The sequence below is a fragment of the Dasypus novemcinctus genome, chromosome 18 (genome assembly GCF_030445035.2).
Source record: "Dasypus novemcinctus isolate mDasNov1 chromosome 18, mDasNov1.1.hap2, whole genome shotgun sequence".
Lineage (NCBI taxonomy): Eukaryota > Metazoa > Chordata > Mammalia > Cingulata > Dasypodidae > Dasypus > Dasypus novemcinctus.
Genome location: NC_080690.1, coordinates 59,605,043 through 59,623,376, shown reverse-complemented (window position 1 = coordinate 59,623,376; position 18,334 = coordinate 59,605,043). Strand labels below are relative to the sequence as shown.

The 18,334-nt window shown below is 49.9% G+C and overlaps 1 protein-coding gene across 1 annotated transcript; it reads left to right on the top strand.

The window, feature by feature from the left end:
• The first annotated feature begins 793 nt into the window (after positions 1–793).
• On the top strand, positions 794–9,065 carry LOC101435912 (F-box only protein 27). Its single transcript, XM_071208992.1, is given in 7 exon segments — positions 794–842; positions 1,523–1,736; positions 2,947–3,151; positions 3,202–3,553; positions 3,556–3,577; positions 7,380–7,515; positions 8,170–9,065. Coding segments are annotated over 7 exon segments (1,188 nt in total). The 3' UTR covers positions 8,380–9,065.
• The last annotated feature ends 9,269 nt before the right edge of the window (positions 9,066–18,334 follow it).

The window sequence follows — 18,334 nt, the reverse complement described above, 5'->3', positions numbered from 1 at the left end:
AGCCCCCAGACAGGTGCTTTAGCTAGCTCCAGAGAGCTCTAGGTGTTTACTAACTGCCCTGTAGCAGGAACTGACTCTAGGAGCTCCTTACTCTGCCGCCGTTTTGCTGGTTCTCCAGTGTCTACCCTTTTGTCCTACTTGAAATTTTTTAACCATTTTTTAAAAACCAGGTTTTTAGTCATATGGTTGGTGTAGCAGTTTGATATGGTTATGAATTCCAAAAATAGATATTGGATTATGTTTGTTATCTGGTCTATTACTGGGCATGATTGAGTTATGATTAGGGCTTTGATTGGGCCCTTGGCGGGTGGGGACTCACAGGTAGAAGGAATGGCAAAGGACAGAGCTGGAGCTTTTGATGCGAGGGTTCTTAATGTTGGAGTTTTGATGTTGGAGTTTGATGCTGAAGTCTTAACGCTGGAGCCCCAGGAAGTGAGCACATAGAGGAAAGAGAAGCCAGCCCCGGGAAGAAAGGAATCTTGAACCCAGAGAGAAGCAAGACCCTGGAAGAGAGGAACCCAGGAAGCCTGAACACTGGTAGACGTTGGTAGCCATCTTGCTCTAACACATGAAAATAGACTTTGGTGAGGGAAATAACTTATGCTTTATGGTCTGATAACTGTAAGCTCCTATCCCAAATAAATACCCTTTATAAAAACCAACCAATTTCTGGTATTTTGCATCAGCACCCTTTAGGCTGACTAATACAATTGGGTCATAATAACTCACCAAAAAAGGTTTCCACTATGCACACGTGGAAAAAATAATGTACCATCATGGACAGAAAGGTGTGATGCCTGAGATTTACTTCAAAATAATCCAGTGCGAGCAGGTGGGCAGGGGTAGAGATGAAACCAGATTTGCCCCGAGTTAACTGTAGGAGCTGGGAGTTCTCTGCTTTAGGATATATTTGAAAATCTCAATAGTAAAACTTCATTGAAATGGTATGTACTGAAAAGAAATTAGACCGGGGGAAACAGATCCATCTCTCAAGATTGAGGGTCTCCCTCTCCAATGACCCACCCCAGCTTATGTCCAACCACGCTGTGGATTTTGAGATTATTTTTTGAATCCCCAAAAGAGAAAGAGTATATTTGTAAACTGATCTATTCCTCTGGGTATGATACTTTGATTGCATTAAATTCAGCTGAGGGGGCTTTGATTAGATTACCTGTTAAGATTAGGCTTTTTGATTTGACTATGAAGAGGCCCTGACTCAGATGAGTCCCCAGCCCCTTGCTGAGTCTGATCTAAACAGACACTCAAGAAGTCCCACAGGGGAAAAGGTTGAGTGCCTGCTTCCCACATGGGAGATCCCAGGATTGGAGCTGATGTGGCTCGGTGATAGAGCACCAGTTTCTCACATACAAGGTCCCAGGTTCAATCCCTGTCCCAGGTACCTAAAAATAAATAAAAAGACAGAGAACTTTGTCACTTTTTATCCTGCCATGTGACAGGAAGGAGAAGGCTCAAACAGCTAAAGCCCCTGGGAGAGATGGACCATTTGCCTGATTGTTTACAGCTGGCCTGGGGAAGAGAGCGGAGACTGATCTAGGAAGCCCTTGGAGCCAAGCCCTGTGCCAGCCTGCAGCTGAGATCTGGAGGAAGCTGGGCCCGTGGATCCTCAAGAGGCAGAGGAAGCCCTGCCGGGAAGCCGAAACCCAGCAGAGACCGCCCGCCTTCGTGCTTCAACGCGGGGCAGCTGACTTTGGTGAGAAAGCACCTCCTACCTTACCGTGAGTTGGACTCTCCACAGCCTTGGGACTGTAAGCTTCTACCCCAAATAAATACCCTTTATAAAAGCCGACCGATTTCTGGTGCTTTGCATCGCACCCCTTTGGCTGACTAATACACTCCCTTCCCTGCTGTTTTTTGGCACTGACCACCTTGGAACACACTCTAAAGTGTCCTTATTAGGCCTCCCCTGGGGTCTGAGGTGCCTCCAAGTCTGGTATAACGTTTATTCAAGAGTAAAACTTTCCTTCTTTTCTACATTTGCAGAGACGATTTTGGGACTTGGCAGGAGATTTTGTGTTTAATTATTTCCCCAACACTCTGTCATGAGCCCCCTGCGGAAGGTAAGTTCCCTGTGGGCAGGAGTCCCTGTCCGATTTTGGTGGACGGTATATAAAATTACGTGTGTGGCTCACAGGGACCGAGGCGGTGTGGCGGCGAGAGCAGGGATTCTGCGGCCCGAGAGCCTGGCTCGAAGCCAGCGCTGTGGCCTCCCACCTGTGTGAGGGGCAGGGACCTCGGCTTCCTTGGGGGAACTTGAGGGACCCTAAAAGGGATGGAAACCTGTCAACGCCTGACCAGAATAGCAGCAGCGCGGCGCCGGGCGCTTTCCCGCCGGGCTCAGGAGCCTCGGCACCCGGGCCACGCAGTCCCCTCGTGGGTGGCGCCGGGCGCCGGGAGGAGCGCGGCTGGAGAGTGAGGAGGAAGGACGGGAGGGGGGTCGTGCAGGGGAGAGGCTGGCGGGCCAGGGGGGAAGCGCGGGAGGCGGGAGTCGGCGCGTAAGGAAGTGGGACCTGGCGGGGCTGGCGGGCAAGGGCGCGGGGAAGGTGGGGGACGCTGGCCAGTCCGCAGGGAGGACCCGAGCGCCGCTGGAGTGGGGACAAGTGAGAAAAGGCGACCGCCGGAGAGGAGCTGCAATCGGGGAGGCGGGGGCGAGGACTGGGGAGGCCGCGGACTCGAGGGGTGGGGAGGCCGGCGAGGGCAGTGGTGAGGGTGAGGGGGCTGGTAAGGACGGGCCGGGGGCACGGCGACTCGGGAATGGGACCTGGGAGCCCGAGAGGATGGAGTCGGTTGGCAGGGGGCAGGGGCGCGGCAGGACTGGGTCTGGGGACCGGCCGGGTCGGGGGCGCGGCTGGCAGGGCGGGGACTGGAGGAGCGAGGTGGGCGGCCAGGCTGCGGGACCCTGACGCCCGGACCCTTGCTCTCCGGCAGCCGCAGCCGCAGCCCGGCCCGCGCGGGGAACCTTGGGCGCCTCGCCTCCAAGGGCGCGCGGGACGTGGGCCGGCCGCGCCCCGAGGTGCTGCTGCGGCCGCTCAGCCCCGTGCGCCGCGCGCTGCTCCGCTGCCGGCGGGGACCGGCGCACCGCGGGGACGAGCGCACCGCGGGGGACCGCCGGGCCCTGTGGCTGCTGCTCCTGGCCCGCGCCCCGCCGCCGCCCTCCCTCCTGGCCCGCTTCTGTGAGCGCAGTCACAGCGCACGCCACCTCCTCCGCAGGCCAGGGGGTCTCGGGGCGGGGAGGCGGCAGCGGACGCGGGAGCCAGGCAGTTGCGTGCACACGGAAGGCCTGCGGAAACGGCGGGGGCAGCACGGTTGGGACGGCGGACGGCGGGCGGGGGGCAGCCTGGGAGCCGCCGGGACCCCATCGCAGACCCGCCTCCTGACCCCCTTAGGGCGCTGCCCCCGCTTCCCAGGACCAGGGCCGGCGCGAGGAGGAGCTACTGCTCCTCATCGCCTTCCTCCCGCCTTCCTAGCTGGGGCCGCAAGAAGGCAATCTTGGCCTTGGAGGAGGGTCTGTGACCGGAACTGCTGGAGAGCAGCAAGGGGAGATCTGCGTCTCTGACTGGTGAGTGTGAGGAAAGAAAAGGGCTCTTTGCTCCGCCCTTTGCACGGGTGACTTGATTTAGGCCTCCCAGCCACCTCTTGCAGATAAAGACACTGACAGTCTTTGGGGGGTGACCCGACTTAACCACCATCCCACCGCGAGGATTAGCAAAGGGCACGCCCTGAGCCGCTCCTCAGCTGGAAAGGGGCTGGGCTGGAAGATGGCGAGTTGGTTCCAATACAGAGAGAGGCCTGGGCCCAGCTCAGTCTTGTCTGAAGGAGAAGGCTGATTGCCTTGAGCACACAGCAAGCGCTTCTTTTGAACTTCGCTCTGAAGCAAAGGAAGGTCTATTTCAAGCCCTCAGATCTTCCAGAGCGTCACAGGAAATGGAGGTGGGGCAGGGGACACAGCCAGGGCCTGGCAGAACCTGGCAGTAGGCTCAGACTTATCTGATTCCAGAGCCGTGCTCCGTAGCAATGGTCTTCAAACTGCGGTTCACAAGGACTTTCCAAGGGCTACACAACCCCCACAGTTCTAAGGAGTCAAAATCCAGATCCTGTGTGGCTGTGTGTTTCATATTCTGGAATTGATCTGCCACAGACCACATCTGCGGTGGATGCTTCTGGAGGTTCTCCTTTCCCAATTCCTCCCTCACAGCCCCCATTTTATGAGTAAAAAAGTGCCCCTTATCCATCTGGAACTTTTTGAGGGTATGTGGTCCCCAGGCGTGAGGACCACTGAAGAGCCAGGCAACTTCATTTCTCCCCTCAACAACTGCATTTCTGATCAAGGCACCATCACCTCCCCCAACTCATCTCATTAAGAGATGTATTTCCAAGAAAATTTTGTTTTTAATGTAATCATTTATCAAACTATGCTACATATTTGTGTTGTTTTGATCAGTGGTGTACCATTTCATTGCAATAACCAGTGGTTCTCAAATTTTCCTGCACGTCACCCAGGGAGCGTCTTAAATCTGATACCCAGGTGACACACCATGCCAATTAAGTCAGGATGTCCGGGCCGCAATATCTGCAGAAGTTTGCAGTCAATTACAAAGTTAGATGGCACCGTCTCCGAAGGGCTCCCCAGAATCACCCTCAGGGTTGATACTTAACCAGAAGGACTCACAGAACTCACTGAAAACTGTTATATTCACACTCGCAGTTTATTACAGAGAAAGAACAGAGATTCAAATCAGCCAAGTCAAGAAGCTCCTAGGGCAGAGTCCAGGAGGACCGAAGGCACAGTGATTCCATCAGTGCAGGGTCCTCTCCCGGATGTTCAAGGAAAAGCCAAGTAACGTTTCAAAGAAAGACTTTATTGCTGAGCGCAAAGCAAGGAGAACAGAAGGCCTGCTGGCCATAAATCTGTCTCCCCAAACTGGAGGAACTTAGTGTTTTATAGCATGCAAACAAAAGCAGGCGGCCTCAGGCTGATAACGAGGTTTGAGCTCATCTAATTGCCCAACCTGCGCAGAGTGATTACATGCTTAGTGTACTTGGTTTTAAAGTTTAGGCTACTGTGCGTGCCAGGAGGGCCAACTCTGATTAGAAATGCTTTGGTTTAGCAAGATCACTTAGGAATGTGGGCTGGTCAGTTCTGGGCTGACTTTTTTTTTTTTAGGAGGTATCTGGGAATGAACCCAGGACTTCATACATGGGAAGCAGGCGCTCAACCACTCGAGCTACATTGGCTCCTCCTGACTCATCTTAATCAACAAGGGGGCTACATGCAAGGGCACCCGACTGCAGTGTTGTGAAATCAGATGATGCGGTATCAGTGTTGCACAATCAGATGATGCGGTATCAGTGTTGCGAAATCAGATGATGCGGTACAGGCAGTAATAGTAACACGTTGTCCCCTTACTGTCTAGTCACCGGTTAAAGTCATGCAGTTTCAAAACATAGCCTCAGAATTAAAGAAACAGGGCCTCTGGGTGGCAGTCCCATGATTTACAACAGTTACAAAGAGCTGCTTCTGGCTACTGCAGAAGGCTAACCTGCATCAAGGCTATGTTTCAGTAAGTTGTCACAGTCACCGCTACTTTCTTTTGGCTACACTGCGAAATATCACGTTAGCAGTTGCTTAAAATACAATTCAGTGAGTTAAAACACATTTGCTACTTTTGTCTGGTTACAAGAGCTTCCAGTGTTTTCTCCCAGTGGGGTCCAGATGTGGGATCAGGACATGTTACTGTCTTGGCATCACTGTTTGTCAGTACACATGGAGTATTAAAAATGCAGGCTTTGAGGTCCAGATTTTTTATGTGGCTTCATCTTGTAGGCATGATTGACTGATTGCCCAGGTGATTACTCTCACCCTCCAGGTCAACTGGTAACACATGACCCAAAGCCCCTACCCTAAATCACATTGGTAGTCTACCAAGCCAGTCACATCCATTATGACTCAAGTGCCCTCGGGCAAGCAAAAACATTCCTCTCAGAAGGCAGAACATTCCGGGAGTCCGGAGAGTATGTGCCAGAAGCTGAGGGCAAAGGCCAGCGCTCTTCTTTGTACAAGGCCAGTCCTTTACTACACATTAGCTTGTAAACATTCCCAAAGGGATTCCAGTCTGCAGCAAATCTGGGAATCACTAGTAGGTAGTGATCATTCAATCCCAAAGAAAACAATGTTAACAGAGCTTTATGGTCACAGGAAAAAATCTTCAATTTCAATTTAAATATTTTTTTTTGCATTTGTTGGTACAGAGTTGTGCAAACGGGTAATCCATGAAAGTCTTTTAAACATAAAAGTATATTAATATTACATCAGGACAAAATTTTGTGGGAGAGGGGAGTGGCTGTAGCTCAAGTGGTTGCACCCCTGCTTCCCATGTATAAAGTCCTGGGTTCAATCCCTGATTCCCTCTTATTTAAAAAAAGAGAAAAAAATTTGTGGGAGAACTGGAAGGGAAATTTAGTTCTAAGGAGAAGGGGGAATGATGTAAAGTTTCTAAAGGAGATACTTGTTTATATATTTTGACAGTCCATTTAAGTTTTTAATTTTTAACTTCTAACATCAAAAGTGCACGTATGTTAGGCAGTGGTCATTCAGCGAATTATCATGGTGAACGTATCCGTGCAGTCAGGAACAGAACGCTGCTGGCCACACCCACTCCCAGCATCCCTCAGGCCCCTTTCCCATCACCACCCCACCCAAGGGTAAGCGGCATCCTGATTTCTAATACCATAGATGGTTTTTCCCATAAATTTGAATTTATATAGGTAGAACAATACAGTATATTTTTTAATCTGGCTTCTTTTACTCAATAATCATGTTTGTAGATTCATTCATAAATTTATGTAGCTGTAGTTAATTTTCATTGCTGTAAAGTATTCTCTTATGTGAGCATACCATAATGTATCCATTTACCATTGATGGGCATTTTGGGCATTTATTTTTAAATGTTGCTGGGTATCACCTCATCATTTTTTTCAGATTGCCCTGGATCCCTTTTAAATGACTGAAATGTAAATCATATTTTAAAACATCCATCCTACACACATTGGAAATTACATCCTTTGCACCCATATAAACCCAGAATGAGAAATTTTCATTGTCGCCTCAGTAACGTGGGAGGAAGCCACGTGGCAGCACTGCTGTTGGGCAGTGCTTCTTGAGCAAAGGTGCATGTAAACTAGCTGGGGACCAGGTTTACGGGCAGATTCTGATTCCCTGGGGATGTGGCCCAGCTCCCAGGTGACACTGATGAACCTGGTCCCAGGACCCTCTGGAGTGGCAAGTGTGGATGTGCAAGGGTAGAGCATCCAGGTGGAGTGGGGTGGCTGGCCCAGCCTTCAAGGCTCTCCTCTTCCCACAGGTACGAAGCCCGACATGCCCCTGGCTGCACGTACCGACTCCTTGTCCAACCTACAGATGGGAGCCAGGCCATCCGGGATGAATTCTCTTCTGACCCCGATGCCATCCCTCAGTGGAGCAACACCTTCTGCTTTCAGGTGCGTCTCTGGCAGGGGAGTTGGGGAGAGGACAGTGGAGGCCTGTCTGGACTCTCTGTTGCTGCCCAACTAATCACTCCGAAACATGGCTTCAAATCAGCAGCAGTCAGTTTATGACCTCTCGTGGCTTTCTGAGTCAGAAATTTGAGAAAGGGCTCAGCCGGGCGGTTCTGACGCCGGGCTCTCATGTCGTTGCATCTGGATGCTGGCCGGAGCCAAGGCAGCCGGTGGCTCCGAGGAACCTCAGGGCTTCTCCACAGCATCTCTCTGCCTGGGCTAGTTGGGGCTTCCTCACAACATGGCGCCTTCAGGGCTGTTTCTCAGACTGTTTCTCAGGGCTCTACCGTGAGGTGACTAGATACCCAAGCAGAGGCGGCATTGCCTTTTCTGACTTACCTTTGGATGTCACTTGGTGAAATTCATACATCACTTCCTCCATACTCTGGGTTACTAGCAACCTACCCAGGCACAAGGGGAAGGGAATTAGACTCTGCCTCTTGATGAGAGAGTGGAAGGTTCTAGAAGGGCATCGTGTGGAATGGGAGGTGTTGTTGCAGCCATCTTTGGAAATTGCCCTCTTCCAGGAGGCCTAATCCTCAGCCTTTGAGGGGAAGGCTGGGGCAGAACAGGGCTGACCCTTTCCTCTCCCCACAGGTCACCCACCTGTTCTCCAGCATCAGGATGGGCGTCTGCTTTGTGTCTTTCGAGCACTGGGGCCAGGATGCACAGTACTGGGCTGGCCAATGTGGAGCCCGCGTGGTCAACTCTGTGATCGGGCATGACCGTCTGTCCTGGTGGAGGGCTGTCCTTGCAAAACAGCCTGATGGTGCCTTCCAGGGACCATTGGCCAGAGCCCTTCCTTAACCAAGAACTTGCATCTCCCTGGGGTCCTGGGAATTCCTGGGATCCGTCAAGGGTCCTGCCTGGTCTCCAGGGTCTGAAAACTGCTAGAAGATGTTTCTTCTATCAGGTCCATCTACTGCTGCTGTGTTAGGGTGGCCTGGCCACTCCGGGGAGACCCACAGGTGAGCACAGGGGAATGGGGGTGCCAGGGGGCTCCTCGCCCTCCTGCCCCCACCTCAGAGGCAGTCTGATTCAGCCCCAAGCCCCTCTGCCCCTCCACTGGCCCCTGAGCGCCTTCTGTTTCTGCTTCAGGGGCTTTGTTTTATGGACCTTGCAAGGAAGCCCTCCTTCTCCTGCCTAAACTAGAACCTCATCCTTACAAGGCTCCTCGAAGGCCAGCCACCTCAGGGGCTGAACGTAAAACCTCTTGAGGCTTCCAGCTGCAGGGCGGGGACCAGGTCTGGTGGCTGAAAGTCAGCTAGCTCAAAGAGTGTTTGGAGGTAGAAGATTCTACCCATGCTGACTTCTCCGGAAAAAACGAGGTGGTCCCCTGAGCCTACCTCTGATCTTCAAGGACCCCTGTAATTGTTGAGTATTTTAAAATATTTTATTTTCCATTTTGAAAATTTCTGTCCAACATTGAGAGAATAATATATCAGCTATAGTAAGTGCCAATTATACATAATAAATTTATTATCCTGCCAAAATTACTTCAGACTTTTTTTTTTAAAGACTATTGGTTCAGGGTAAAAAGTAGCCCCAGCTGAAGAAGGAAAATGCTAGAAGAAAACACTAGCTACTACTTGTAGAAGGAAAGGAAGAATTAGAATCTCATTTCCCAAGCCCTAATAAAACTGTGGGCTCTGGCAAAAATCATCCATGTTAAAGGCATGAAGTAGACAGTGGGCGGGGAATGGGATGGGGGTACAGTGTCAACGCAACCCCCCTCCATGACTTTCTAGTGAGGGTGAAATGGAACCATAGTTGTCAGGAGCAGGCTGTCCCCACCCGGGGTGGGGCTAATCAGATGTTCTAGGTCTACTGATGTCATGCAAAGGAGGCTGCAGCCCGGGCCTTGCCTCCTCCTCTACACTGTCCTGACTTAAATGGCTCAGGCCTTTGGCCATCCAGGAAGTGGGGACACAGGGAGAGACCACAGACTGTCCCAGGGAAGCCACCCGGCATGCCCAGAAGGTAGGATGTTCTGCCAGTGGCATAAAAGGGGGTGGGACGTGACCGGTTAAACAGGTTAAGGGCCATGGCCAGATAATGGTGTGTGGTCCTGGAGTAGATACTGGTTTGGACAGTTCAGCTCTAGAAGACATTTTTGGATCGCTTGGGAGAATTTGAATATGAAGAATATAAGATTAAAAATTTACAGGAATGTGTGGGAGTACTATATATTGTATATATGAATTACTGTGATCTAGGGCTCTTGTGAAGAGAAGCTCAATAATTAGGAAAAAAGAAAAGAAAAAGATAGGATGTAGGATTTTTCCAAATCAATACGTATTCTATATCTAACCTTTAAACCCATTGCTATATTCCATTTTACTAGTAAGGGATCCTGACATTATATTGGGCTTCACTTTTCAGGAAGTTTTGGATCACAGAGTGGTTCAACAATGGCAGTGGAGGAATACTGGTATGGGATGTTATGGACAGGCGATATATGGTTGACAGGGAGTTATACAGGGCATATATCCAGGGTGCATGGTAATGTTTGGATATACTCATAGTGGCAACAATTAAAAACAACAGCTGGGGGGGTATTGGGTTCCTGGCCGGGGGTGCTCTGTCGTGGTCCCTAGGGGAGCAGTGGCAGTCCCCCAGGTGCAACGGTAAGGACCAGGAAGGAATGAGGGTCCAACAGTGAGCCCCTGATACTAATGACTATGCTTGTGAGCCTATACGCCTGAAATAAGAACAAGGCCTAGAGCAGCACTGTGCCTAGGAGTTTCCTCCTGACAGCCTTCATGTTACTCAAATGTGGCCAGTCTCGAAGCCAAACTCAGCATGTAAATGCAATGCCTTCCCCCCAGCGTGGGACATGACACCTGGGGATGAGCCTCCCTGGCACCGAGGGAGCACTACCAAGTACCAGCTGATGATGCAACTAGAAAATGACCTTGAATTAAAGGTTCAACGTGGACCAGAAGAATATCCCTGTCTACATATAATAACAGGAGTTTAAAATGCTGTTTGACCTAATGTAAGGGGGAAATGGAAAGGAGAAATGAGTTTATATGGCTATGAGTCTCTAAAAAAGAGTCTGGAGGATGTCAGAAGGATTGCCCTTATGCACACCTGAGCAGAGTCTCAGAGACAGATAAAGTAGATACAATCCCAGGTATTGGTTCTTTTGAGGGCTGAAGAGACCCACAGGTTCTATGGTCATGGCAGATGCGGTTCACTGCCATGTCAGTTGGCCCTTCTTTGGAGCTGGTGTTTCTGCGTGATGGAGCTGGACACAGATGGGATCTCTTTTCACAAGCCTTTCATGCTACTTTACTGGAATTGTAGTTGGTTCTGGGGTTTAAGATATATCTAGGGGATTTGAATCTCTGGACTGACAATATGATAGCCAGGCCCTGAGCCTCAACAGACTTCAACTCCTACACTCTGATTTATTGGACTTACCCCACTCAGCTAACACGGAGTTGAAGAATGTCAACCACCACACCATGGAGCCTAGAGTGCCTACAACTGAAAGTAGGAGGATTGCATCCAGTATCCATGTGGAATCTAAGCCTCCTCTTGACATAGATGTGCAATGGACACAACCAATCCAAGGTCCACAGAGAAAATGTGGCATTAGTGTAGGAAAAGTGGCCATGGTGGCTACTGGGTGCGGGAAATGGGAGGAAGAGATGAGATGTGGAGGCATTTTCGGGACTTGGAGTTGTCCTGGGTGGTGCTTAAGGGACAATTACTGGACATTGTAGATCCTCCCAGGGCCCACTGGATGGAACATGGGAGAGTATGGGCTGTGATGTAGACCATTGACCATGAGGTGCAGCGATGCCCAGAGATATACTTACCAAATGCAATGAATGTGTCATGATGATGGGAGAGAGTGTTGCTGTGGGGGGAGTGGTGGGGTGGGGGCGGTGGGGTTGAATGGGACCTCATATTTTTTGAATGTAAAATTTTTTAAAAATGAATTAAAAAATTTAAAAAAAAATTTACAGGAATGGAAAGATGGAAATCATTGCCTTAAAAAAAAAGCCATTTGTAATAGTTAAACATGGGATAATAGTAAAACCTGGGATTGTATAATACATTGAATCCTATTGGGGATGAGGATTGTGGTTAATAATACAAATATAAGAATATGCTTTCAGGATCTGTAACAAAAATATGTCACTAATGCAAGGTGTTAATAGTAGGTGATGTCTTAATTTGCTAAAGGCTGCCAGTACCAGCAATGGGTTGGCTTTTATAATGGGAACTTATTAGGTTAAAAACTTACAGTGCTGAGGCTGTGAAAATGTCCAAATCAAGGCATCATCAGAGATGCTGTCTCAGCAAGGGTCAGTTGCTGGCAATTCTGGACTCCTACCACATGGCAAGGCAAATTGTGGCTGGTCTCAGCTTTCTCCTCCAGGCTCACTGTCTCTCTGAGCTCAGCTGTGGTGATCATTCTCATGGCTCATCTCTCCCTTCTCCGGGCCATGTTTCTTCAGCTTTTGGCTAAAGTAGCTTCTGCTCAGCCTCTGGGTTCTTCTCTGTCTCTGCTGCTTCTGTATCTTTGCCTTTAGTTCTCCATTTAGAAAAGACTCTAGTAAGAGGATTAGACCCACTCTTGGTCCTTCTATCTACTCAAAGGCCCTTAACTGAAGCGATCTAATCAAAGTGATCTAATCAAAAGCTACCAACCTTAACTGAATCTAACCAAAAGTCCCACATACAATAGGTTTACATGCACAGGAATGGGTTTGTTTAAGAATATAATTTTCTTAAGACTCAAACCAGCACAGTTAGTATATGGGGAAATTTCACCTAAAGCAAAATATGAACTATAGTTAGAAATGTTTTAGCATTCTTACATCAATAGTAACAAAGGTATCAAAGTAACAAAGGTGAGAATGTTGTACTTTTTTATTCTTAGAAAAATGTTATATTGTCACAGAAATAACCAAATATCCTTGACAGTTACACTGTTTTACTCTGAGGCATCTCTGAAAGTACATGCAGCCAGCTGCATGTCAAAGCTTCATCTTCAGGAAAAAGAAAAAGAAGAACTTTACATGAGAAGTAAGGGAAGTACATAAATTATATTCTACTTGTCAATTAATATAACCCTGGTAAGAAGGTAAAGGTAGGACACAGGTATCTCAAAAGACAGGCCCTTTTGAACATCATGACTGTCATATAGCTACATACTTCTATGAGATATAAATATGTCCTTGTTTCCATAGTAGCTAACAAAATATTAAACTTTCCTCTGGGGGAAGTCCTGCTACTTTCTCAAATAAGATGGTCAAACGCTTTGAAATATATAAGACTAACCTAGTAAAAGAAACTAGGCTAATAAACCAAGCCCTTGGGAAGCAGATGTGGCTCAACTGATAGAGCATCCGCCTACCAGATAAGAGGTTTAGTACCCAGGGCCTCCTGGCCCGTGTGGTGAGCTGGCCCATGCGCAGTGCTGCCACGTGCAAGGAGTGCCGTGCCACACAGGAGTGTCCCCCATGTAGGGGGGGTGCCCCAAGTGCAAGGAGTGCACCCGCAAGGAGAGCCACCCTGCATGATAAAAACGCAGCTTGCCCAGGAGAGGCACCACACACACGGAGAGCTGATGCAGCAAGATGATGCAACAAAAAGAGGCACAGATTCCCAGTGCCACCTGACAAGAGCACATAGCGAATGGATACAGAAAGCAGACAATGGTGGGTGTAGCGGTTTGATATAATTGATGAATTCCAAAAAGAAATACTGGATTATGCCTGTAATCTGATCTGTACCTGGGCATGACTGAGTTATGATTAGGGCATTGAGTCCCTACCCCTTGGTGGGTGGGGACCCACGGATAAAAGGCAGGGTGAAGAACAGAGCTGAGGGTTTCTGATGCTGGAGTTTTGATGTTGGAGTTTGATGCTGAAGACTCAAACTGGAGCCCTGGGAAGTCAGCACGCAGAGGAAAGAGAAGCCAGCCCAGGAAGGAAGGAACCTTGAAGCCAGAGAAAAGCAAGCCCCAGGAACGTAGGAACCCGGGAAGCCTGAGCCCTCGCAGACGTCGGCAGCCTTCTTGCTCCAATAGGCTTTGGTGAGGGAAGTAACTTGTGCCTTATGGCCTGGTGTCTGTAAGCTCCTACCCCAAATAAATGCCCTTTATAGAAACCAACCAGTTCCTGGCATTTTGCATGGGCACCCTGGGGCTGACTGATGCCCCCACTGGCCCGCCTTAGGAGTCGGTGCTTCCTGTCACCAGGCGTGTAGCCCTGCAGCCCAGAGGCCGAGGTGCCCACGGGGGTCTTTCCGTCTGGCCTGCAGGGGGAACACCACGGAACCCTCTCCGCGCCCTCTGCCGGCCTCGCGGTCGCGTGTCCTTCCCGCCAGGAGAGCGCGGCACTCGGCGGGGTGCTGGGCCTGGGCGTGGGAGGAGGGGGGCTTCCGCTACACGGTGGCCCTTTCCAGTTACCCCCCGACCAGTTTCAACAAAAAGCGAGCAGACCAAGGGCACAGGCTGAGGTCGTGGCAGCGGAGGCTCAGGCCGCTCAGGGGTAAGAGCTGGCTCCCCCGTCAGGCCCGTCGCCTGGAGCAGGTGCTCGTCGCGGTGGAGGGACTCCAGAGAGCGTGGTGGCGGCGGGCGAGGAGCATCGGTTACGCTTCTGCGACAGCTGCAGAAGAGGGAGTGTGGACGGGCCTCCTACCCCTTCTCTGGTGAGTTCCCCCTGGAAAGAACCAACCAGGATCCTGAAAAGGCTGCTCCTAGATGGGATGAGTGGGCCGAGTAGCCGGTGAGTAGAGCGACCCTGGCGGGTGGGCTGTAGCAGGTGAGTAGAGCGACCCAGGCGGGTGGGCCGTAGCGGGTGAGTAGAGCGACCCAGGCGGGTGGGCCGTAGCGGGTGAGTAGAGCGACCCAGGCGGGTGGGCCGTAGCGGGTGAGTAGAGTGACCCAGGCGGGTGGGCCGTAGCGGGTGAGTAGAGTGACCCAGGTGGGTGGGCCGTAGCGGGTGAGTAGAGTGACCCAGGTGGGTGGGCCGTAGCGGGTGAGTAGAGTGACCCAGGCGGGTGGGCCGTAGCGGGTGAGTAGAGTGACCCAGGCGGGTGGGCCGTAGCGGGTGAGTAGAGTGACCCAGGCGGGTGGGCCGTAGCGGGTGAGTAGAGTGACCCAGGCGGGTGGGCCGTAGCGGGTGAGTAGAGTGACCCAGGCGGGTGGGCTGTAGCGGGTGAGTAGAGTGACCCAGGTGGGTGGGCCGTAGCGGGTGAGTAGAGTGACCCAGGTGGGTGGGCCGTAGCGGGTGAGTAGAGTGACCCAGGTGGGTGGGCCGTAGCGGGTGAGTAGAGTGACGCAGGCGGGTGGGCTGTAGTGGGTCTGGGGCCATCGGAGCAGAGCTGCTGACAGCTCACAGCCGGGTCTCTCCACGGGAATTTTCCTCATCCGCACGAATCTGCCCAAGGTTCTATCCCAATCCCAGAGGTAAACCCAAACCCGATAACTGACTGACGTGGAGATACAGAGGCCCGACGTGCTCGTGTCAAGTCGGGACGGTTCTCAAGGGCCCGTCAGCGCCAAGCTCCCTCTAGGCTCAGGTGAGACTGGGGTTCCTGTGAGTCAGCGTCTCCCGCCTATTCCAGCCTTGCAGGCCCAGCTCCCGGGAGCCCCTGTAAACCCTCTGCTTGGAAGTTCCTGTCTTAGCCTTGGTGGGTGGGGACTCATGGATAAAAGGCAGGGCGAAGAACGGAGTTAGGGATTCCCGGTGCCGCACAGCAAATGGACACAGAGAGCAGACAACCGGGCTGAGGGGAAAGGGGAGAGAAATTTTTAAAAATTTTTAAAAAGTGTTAATCAGCGATGCATTTGGAGAAAGGCTGATCAAAGAGGGAAAATATTAAAGAAAATCGTTTTTCATGGCTAAGAGATTTCAAAGTGAGTCAGGAGGTCATTCCAGAAGTTATGCTTATGCAGTTCTCAGCTGGATTTCCCAAACTGCCAAGGTAAACAAAACTTCAAACGAAAGTGCTCCTAAAGATATATGATAATTTATTTCCTCAGTGTAACAGAATGAGATTCATAATTTCCCTACACATAATTCTTCTACCTCTTATATTTGAACCTACAATTTGCACTATACCTGTTAAATGTATGTCCCAGAGACTTAAATCTTGGGTCTGTTCACAAACTGTTAAGCCCTGAATCTCAGCAGAGTTGTGGCCAATACCTACCCTCCAGTTCATCAGACTCACCCAGGACAACTAACGAAATGAGGATGATGGACACCCCCATCCCAAAAAACGAAGAGTATCCACAACTACAAGCAAAACAGGTCCTTCCATCTGCCCCATAAGAGCTACCCCCTCTCAATCTGAAGCGGAGTGGGCATCATCATCCCCAAATCTTCAAAACTGAGGACTGAACACACATAAGGGGAAATACAACCATGGACCAAAGCACACTTATTATTATTGTTGTAACAAGAACTGGTAACAATGATGTGAAGATAGTGGTTACCGCAGGTTCTGTGGGGCGGGGGAAGAAAGAACAGCTGGGACATGGGGCATTTTTATATTGAAATTGTTCTGCATGATATTGCAATGACAGATACAGGCCATTATTCGTTTGTCAAAACCTATAAAATTGTACAGTCAAAAGTATAAACTATAGACCTTGGTATGTAGCAATGCTTCAGTATTTTTGTTCATCAAGTGTAACAAATATTCCACAATGATGTAAGATGGTTAATCCTAATAGGGGAAAATGTGGGAGGGGGAAGGAGTGGGGTATATGGGAATCTCCTATACTTTAATGGAACTTTTATGCTAGCTAAAACTTCTCTATAATAACTATAAATAAAGCTATTACGGGGGGAGTGCCCCTGAGGGTCCTAGGGATGTCCGGACATCATAGGCAAGCCTCGTGGCCACGTGAAATCAACACCCCTCAGGCTCTGTCTGGGAATAATGAAAAGCTATTTCACCAATACAGCATAGTTATGCTCATTTGTAAATCCCCTAATCATGATTCATCTATTTCTTTTATTGAGCCACTAATTTTCAGTTTACCTGTTAAGTGTAATCTCAGAGACTTAAATCTTCGGATTGTTCCTATGCAGTGGAGCCCGAAGCCCAGCAGAGAGGCGGCCCTCCTCCTCCTCCTCTCCTCTCCTCTCAGGTTCTTTGGGCCTGCCTTGCCAACTAACAAACGATGATGATGGACCAGCCCCCACCCAAAAGGAAGGAGGAGCTTCAGCTGCAAGCAAAACAAGCCCCTTCCTCTGCCCCATCATATCTCTGTCCCTTCTCAGCCTGAGGCAGAATGGACATCATCCCAAATCCCTCAAGACCGAGGAAGGAACCAGAATAAGGAGGGAGTGGAACCAATGACCAAAGCAGATTTACTGTTACTGTAGATGTTGTGTTAACTAACTGACAGTATTGACATAAAAATAATTTAAATTTTTTTTTTAATTTTCAGGAATGGAAAGATGGAGATCATTGCCTGAAAAAAAAAAAAGTAATTTGCAATGGTTTGTTGCAAAATAACTTCATTTTGGTATATATACTTCCAGAAGAATTTGAATTAAGATGTTACAGGGGAAGCAGATTTGGCTCAATGGATAGAGCGTCTGCCTACCACATGGGAGGTCCAAGGTTCAAACCCAGGGCCTCCTTGACCCGTGTGGAGCTGGCCCACGTGCAGTGCTAATGTGTGCAAGGAGTGCCCTGCCATGCAGGGGTGTCCCCCGTGTAGGGGAGCCCCACGTGCAAGGAGTGCCCCAGTAAGGAGATCCACCCAGTGCAAAAAAAGTGCAGCCTGCCCAGGAGTGGTGCTGCACACACGGAGAGCTGACGCAGCAAGATGATACAACAAAAAAGAGACACCGATTCCCGGTGCCGCTAACAGGAATATAAGTGGACACAGAAGAACACACAGCGAATGGACACAGAGAGCAGACAACTGGGGGGGTGGGGAAGGGAAGAGAAAGAAATAAATAAGAAAATAATACATTGAGCTACTGTTTAAAAAAAAAAGATGTTACAGGCGTTATTGCAATGGTGATCACTGGGTGATGGGAATAAGGTAGTAGTGAGTGTGTGTATAGAAAGACAATATTACAGACAAATCAAAAGCATCCTCCATACACTAGTCTGCCAAGGGGATGCTGATACAAAGTACCAGAAAGCTTTTGGCTTCTTTAATGAGGATTTATTTGCAGGTAGAAGCTTACAATTCCAAGACCAAATCAAGGCATCAGCAGAGGTGCTTTCTCACCAGTCAGCAGCCATTGTGTTGAAGCAAGATGGCCACCGTTGCTGGGAGGTTTCAACCTTCCCCTCGGGGCTTCCTCTCTCAGGCTCAGCTACTCTGCTTTTTTCCCAATTTCAGCTGCAAGTTGGCATAGGGCTTGGCTCTTAGGGCTTCCTCTCTCTCCTGGCATAGGGCTTGTTTCTTTCTGGGCCTTCTATATCAGTCTTGGCTGTTCTGCTCTCTTCCCGATTTCAGCTGTAAGTTATCAGGCAAAATGGCTCTTCTCTCCGCAGGGTCTCAGCAGTTTGAGCTTTCTCCTTTCTGTCATATGGCAGGATTAAAAATGGACAGAGCAGGGAGCCGGTGTGGCTCAGTTGAGTGCCTGTTTCCCATGTATGAGGTCCTGGGTCCAATCCCTGATGCCCCTAAATAGTAAATCATAATAATAATGTCAGTGCTCTCTTTTCCTGTGTGTCTTTGTGTCTGTTTATATCAGACCCAGCAAGGGGAGGCAACTCAACCTGGAGTCACACCTTACTGACCGTACATGAATTTAAAAAG